This window comes from Aegilops tauschii, chromosome 2 (genome assembly GCF_002575655.3).
Source record: "Aegilops tauschii subsp. strangulata cultivar AL8/78 chromosome 2, Aet v6.0, whole genome shotgun sequence".
Classification (NCBI taxonomy): domain Eukaryota; kingdom Viridiplantae; phylum Streptophyta; class Magnoliopsida; order Poales; family Poaceae; genus Aegilops; species Aegilops tauschii.
In genome coordinates, this window is record NC_053036.3 from 491,644,282 (window position 1) to 491,650,603 (window position 6,322).

Consider the following 6,322-nt stretch of genomic DNA (forward strand, 5'->3'; position numbering starts at 1 on the left):
ATCTGAGCCAACTGCACTGATATCAAAAGGTTGCATCAACTAGAGAGCATATATAGATGAACTAAGCGACTGATACGAGCTCGGCTACGACGATCAGCAATGCAACTGAAATTAATCCAGAAAAAACAATGCAACTGAAATCAAAAAGTTCCAGATCATGTACGCTGGTTCTATACTTCTATCCATAGATCAGCAAAAAAATGCAACGGAATGATTCAAAAGAAGAAGTAGGGACATCAGAAGAACACACATAATAACATAAGGCAGAAGGTCACCAGACATGCTGGATAAACAGCGAGATCAAGCAAACTGTCCCTGGTAGATGATCCCAGTCCCAGATAAATGGGAACCCAGAACATGATTATTACCAAAACACATAGTAGTAGCACGTCCAAAACCCCAACTTTGTCATGCGATTCCATTTGATCGTCTACGAATAAGATGCAGCTACGAGGTTGAACTAGTACGATAGATGAAGCTAATTAAGGTAGCTCCTGCAATTCGATTCGATTTTTTGTCCCACAGATAAGATAAGATGCAGATCAACATTACACTAGTACATTGATTACCCCTGATAGATGGAGCTAAGATAGATAGCCACGGCCGTCCAGGAATCAGGCACAAGTAGAAGATCATGGCAGCAGATAAATTTGACCAAACTGAACTGAAGTCTGAAACCACAAGCCTGCATGATGATACAGTAAAATAAAAGGACTGATAACGAGAGCACGGCTTCAATCAGCAATGCACGGATGGGATCGCTTGGTCGACAGCCTCGAATGGAATCTCGATCGATGAGGTGAAGTCGTCAATCGGAATCGGATGATGGATAGGGTCCCTCCTGCAGTCAAGCCAAGGAATTGGATTCGGCAGTCATTTTCATGCTGACGGTCAGAAGAGAAGCGAAAGGTTTGGAATTTGGACAGAGACAGACCTCGGAGATGTAGATGTGGTCGTCGCAGTAGTCGGTGAGGCTGGCGAGCTTCTTGGGGTCGAGGAAGCGGGAGAGGACGGCGACGGAGACGTCGATGTGCTTCACGGCGAGGCTCACCATCCTGTTTGCGCGGTACATGTAGTCCAGCGCCTTCTCCACCTCGCCGCCGCCGCCTCCTCTGGCTGCGTGACGGGGCTTGCTTCCGGTCTTGGCGGTGGCGTCCGGGTCGTCGGAGAGGTCGGCGTTGGCGAGGCCCTCGGTGGTGTCGGCGGCGACCGGGTCGGGAGATGGGTCGCGGGGCCTGCCGGGGACGGGGGCCTCGCCGCCGACAAGGCACTCGACGCAGCGCGGGAGGAGGTGCTCCTCCAACAGCTTGATGGCCAGGAGGGCGGCCATGGCGCGGTCGATGGCCTGGGTGTGGGTGGTGGGGCGGGCCGGGAACTGCTGCGCGAGCAGCGCGTCGTGGAGCTGCTCGTCGTTCATGACGGCGAAATTCATGGTGGGCGGGGAGAGGAGAACGCCTTTCTGGCGAGCGAAGCGGATGCAGGTGGTGAGCGTGCGGGCGCCGTACTCCAGGCCGATGTAGTAGACCTTGAAGAGGTCCATGGCGAGCACCCCGAGCTTGGCGTTGTGGTCTTCAGCGGTGGCGGCCTGGAGGCGCTGCAGGCGGCGCTGGAGCTGCAGCAGGCGGTCGCGCTGCGCCTTGACGTTGTTGCCGGCCATCATGGCGTACTCAAGGAGGAAGGATTCCATGTCTCTCTCTCGCTCTCTCAGGGTCTGCTTCTTCTTGGGAGGGAGGCACGGAGACGGAGAGCAGAGAAAGGTTGGATCTTTTCTTTTGACGAGGCGAGCGATGGCCGGAGCTGGAAGAGGATGGAGGGGGACACGTGTCGTGCCGCTATTGAAGAGGCGATGGGCCCACCTTTGAGGCCTTTTGACCGGCGTCATGCTCATCCATCCACGAGGACAAAGTGTAGCGTGCTCCCTCAGCTACCACCGTAGGTGATTTTCGAAATTTGAAAATGCAAGGAGGTTCCAAGCAAGGTGGAATCTTTTGCAACAATTGCCTCGTAGAAATGAAATATCTACCCAAAAAAATGACACCCTCCGCAATAGGTCTTCAAAGAAAACGTAGCACCGTCGAGTCCGATGGCACGACTGGATATGAGACATTACATTAACAAGATTGTCGAGTAGTGTGAGTGTGAAGAAGAGGGGAGGGTGCAATAGACACGGCCACAGACCGATGCCTGTGGAGATGCTCTCATAAAATAAAAATGGGACTGAGCGAGCGCGACCTGCATTGACATCTCATGGTTGTCCTAGAGTTTTCATTTCTTGGTATCATCAGTGGTACTTTAGGGATCAACATCCAAGACTATTAAATTGACATTTTTAGTATTTGTTTGTTTCATATATGGATATTTTTTTCAAGTCCACTCTATAGAGGGTCAAAACAACAAAATGTTGCTAAAATGCTCTTCTATGACTTTTTAAGCATTCCACAAATAACCATTACCCCCTCCAGTCTTATTTCACACATGCATTTCAAAAGTTTACTTTTGATCACTAATTTGATTAATAAAAAACAAAGGTTTATGTATGAGAGCCTCGACTAAACCTTAGGAAGAAGAATCACTCGCATGGATGGGACCAATGCGAAGGATTTATATTACCATCATCATCACAGGATGAATAAACACATGAAAGATGATCACTTACCTCTAAAACTTGAGGCAAAGCATGGGAGTTTGACAACCAGGAGTTTGAACACTAGTAACTCCGGGGGGGGGGGGGGGGGGGTTATACAACATTTGGATGTTTAAGGGGGCAAAACACTAGATTTTCTTCAGTGATAACATATAAAGATAAAACCAGCTAGCTATTTCACCACTTCTTCGCCCTGCCCTTCCTATTTTGTCTCCGGAGTGGCGGCAGTACGCGCAGAAGTTGACATATGCGTGGGCGTCGAGGAGAGGGGTAGGCGTCCTAGGAGGACTCGGACGAGGAGGGGAGCCCAGCAAGACGTCGGGCGGCGCTGGCCTGCTATTTTGCGAAACGGATGGCTTTGGAGGTGACGGCCGCTTGCTCCTTCGCGAGGCGCCCCGACGCCTCCAAAATGAGACACAACACTTTCACATTTTGTGGCGGTGACGGTAGGCGTCCTTCTGGATGGTGGTTTGAATGAGCAGGTCTACATTGTTGGAATCGAAGGGTGGGGGGTCAGCGTGGAGTTGCAACAGCCGTAGCTGGATCTGGCCCATGTTGTACGTGCCTCTAACTCACGGAGTCGCCGCTGGATTGGAGTTACTGGGACACGCAACAATCGTCCGCCGAGAGAGGCGAGGGTCGAAGGTGATGACCCGAGCTCTTCACCAGGGGGGGCTGTGACGAGCCAACTGAAGGAAATATGCCCTAGAGGCAATAATAAAGTTGTTATTTATATTTCCTTATATCATGATAAATGTTTATTATTCATGCTAGAATTGTATTAACCGGAAACTTAGTACATGTGTGAATACATAGACAAACAAAGTGCCACTAGTATGCCTCTACTTGACTAGCTCGTTGAATCAAACATGGCTAAGTTTCCTAGCCATAGACATGAGTTGTCATTTGATTAACGGGATCACATCATTAGAGAATGATGTGATTGACTTGACCCATTCCGTTAGCTTAGCACGATCGTTTAGTTTGTTGCTATTGCTTTCTTCATGACTTATACATGTTCTATGACTATGAGATTATGCAACTCCCGAATACCGGAGGAACACTTAGTGTGCTATCAAACGTCACAACGTAACTGGGTGATTATAAAGATGCTCTACAGGTGTCTCCGATGGTGTTTGTTGGGTTGGCATAGATCGAGATTAGGCTTTGTCACTCCGATTGTCGGAGAGGTATCTTTGGGCCCTCTCGGTAATGCACATCACTATAAGCCTTGCAAGCAATGTGACTAATGAGTTAGTTACGGGATGATGCATTATGGAACGAGTAAAGAGACTTGCCGGTGACGAGATTGAACTAGGTATTGAGATACCGACGATCGAATCTCGGGCAAGTAACATACCGATGACAAAGGGAACAACGTATGTTGTTATGCGGTTTGACCGATAAAGATCTTCGTAGAATATGTAGGAACCAATATGAGCATCCAGGTTCCGCTATTGGTTATTGACCGGAGACGAGTCTCGGTCATGTCTACATAGTTCTCGAACCCGTAGGGTCCGCACGCTTAACGTTCGGTGACGATCGGTATTATGAGTTTATGTGTTTTGATGTACCGAAGTTAGTTTGGAGTCTCGGATGTGATCACGGACATGACGAGGAGTCTCGAAATGGTCGAGACATAAAGATTGATATATTGGACGGCTATGTTCGGACACCGGAAGTGTTCCGGGAGGTTTCGGATAAAACCGGAGTGCCGGAGGGTTATCGGACCCCCCCTGGGAAGTTATTGGGCCCTTAGTGGGCTTTAGGGGAGAGAGAGGGCAGCAGCCAGGAGGTGCCCCCCCAGGGAGTCCGAATTGGACTAGGGGAGGGGGCGCGGCCCCTCTTTCCCTCTGCCTCCCCCTCTCCTTCCTTCTCCCTCCTAGTAGGACTAGGAAAGGAGGAATCCTACTCCTACTAGGAGGAGGATTCCTCTTCCCTTGGCGCGCCCCCTAGGGCCGGCCGGCCTCCTCCTCCCCTCCTTTATATACGGGGGAGGGGGGCACCCCATAGACACACAAGTTGACAGTTGTCTTAGCCGTGTGCGGTGCCCCCCTCCACAGATTCCACCTCGGTCATATCGTTGTAGTGCTTAGGCGAAGCCCTGCGTCGGTAACTTCATCATCACCGTCATCACACCGTCGTGCTGACGAAGCTCGCCCTCGACACTCAGCTGGATCGAGAGTTCGTGGGACGTCACCGAGCCGAACGTGTGCAGATCGCGGAGGTGTCATACTTTCGGTACTAGGGTCGGTCGGATCATGAAGATGTACGACTACATCAAGCGCGTTGTCATAACGCTTCCGCTTTCGGTCTACGAGGGTACGTGGACTACACTCTCCCCTCTCGTTGCTATGCATCACCTAGATGGATCTTGCGTGTGCGTAGGATTTTTTTTGAAATTACTGTGTTTCCCAACAGTGGCATCCGAGCCAGGTCTATGCGTAGATGTTATATGCACGAGTAGAACACAAAGAGTTGTGGGCGATTATAATCATACTGCTTACCAGCATGTCATACTTTGATTCGGCGGTATTGTTGGATGAAGCGGCCCAGGCCGACATTACATGATAGCGTTCATGAGACTGGTTCTACCGACGTGCTTCGCACACAGGTGGCTAGTGGGTGTCTGTTTCTCCAACTTTAGTTGAATCGAGTGTGACTACGCCCGGTCCTTATTGAAGGTTAAAACATCACACTTGACGAAAAATCGTTGTGGTTTTGATGCGTAGGTAAGAACGGTTCTTGCTAAAGCCTGTAACAGCCACGTAAAACTTGCAACAACAAAGTAGAGGACGTCTAACTTGTTTTGCAGGGCTTGCTGTGATGTGATATGGTCAAGACGTGATGATTGTTGTATGAGATGATCATGTTTTGTAAAAGTTATCGGCAACTGGCAGGAGCCTTATGGTTGTCGCTTTATTGTATGAAATGCAATCGCCATGTAATTGCTTTACTTTATCACTAAGCGGTAGCGATAGTCGTAGAAGCAATAGTTGGCAAGACGACAACAATGCTACGATGGAGATCAAGGTGTCGCGCCGGTGATCATGACGGTGCTTTGGAGATGGAGATCAAAATGCACAAGATGATGATGGCCATATCATATCACTTATATTGATTGCATGTGAGGTTTATCCTTTATGCATCTTATTTTGCTTAGTACGGTGGTAGCATTATAAGATGACCTCTCACTAAATTTCAAGGTATAAGTGTTCTCCCTGAGTATGCACCGTTGCGACAGTTTGTCGTGCCGAGACACCACGTGATGATCGAGTGTGATAAGCTCTACGTTCACATACAACAGGTGCAAGTCAGTTTTGCACACGCAGAATATTCGGGTTAAACTTGACGAGCCTAGCATATGCAGATATGGCCTCAGAACAATGGAGACCGAAAGGTCGAGCATGAATCATATAGTAGATATGATCAACATAGTGATGTTCACCATTGAAAACTACTCCATCTCACGTGATGATCGGACATGGTTTAGTTGATTTGGATCACGTGATCATTTAGATGACTAGAGAGATGTCTATCTAAGTGAGAGTTCTTAAGTAATATGATTAATTAAATTTTAATTTATCATGAACTTAGTCCTGATAGTATTTGCATATCTATGTTGTAGATCATAGCTCGCGATGTAGTTTCCCGTTATTTTTGATATTTTCCTAGAGA

General features: G+C 48.7%; 1 protein-coding gene across 1 annotated transcript; it reads right to left on the reverse strand.

The window, feature by feature from the left end:
• Window positions 1-300: 300 nt before the first annotated feature.
• Window positions 301-1,917, reverse strand: LOC109753285 (uncharacterized). Its single transcript, XM_020312197.4, has 2 exons — window positions 935-1,917; window positions 301-841 (listed from the first exon to the last, which is right to left on the reverse strand). The coding sequence occupies exons 1-2, from the start codon at window positions 1,886-1,888 to the stop codon at window positions 809-811; spliced, it is 987 nt and encodes a 328-aa protein (XP_020167786.2). The 5' UTR covers window positions 1,889-1,917; the 3' UTR covers window positions 301-808.
• Window positions 1,918-6,322: the final 4,405 nt, after the last annotated feature.

What these genes read in the sequence shown, in the direction of transcription:
- LOC109753285 (XM_020312197.4), bottom strand. Translation starts at nt 1,888, where the DNA reads ATGAGCATGACGCCGGTCAAAAGGCCTCAAAGGTGGGCCCATCGCCTC. An exon ending in ACCACATCTACATCTCCGAG is followed by an intron (nt 842 to 934) that starts GTCTGTCTCTGT and finishes GCTTGACTGCAG; the next exon opens with GAGGGACCCTATCCATCATC.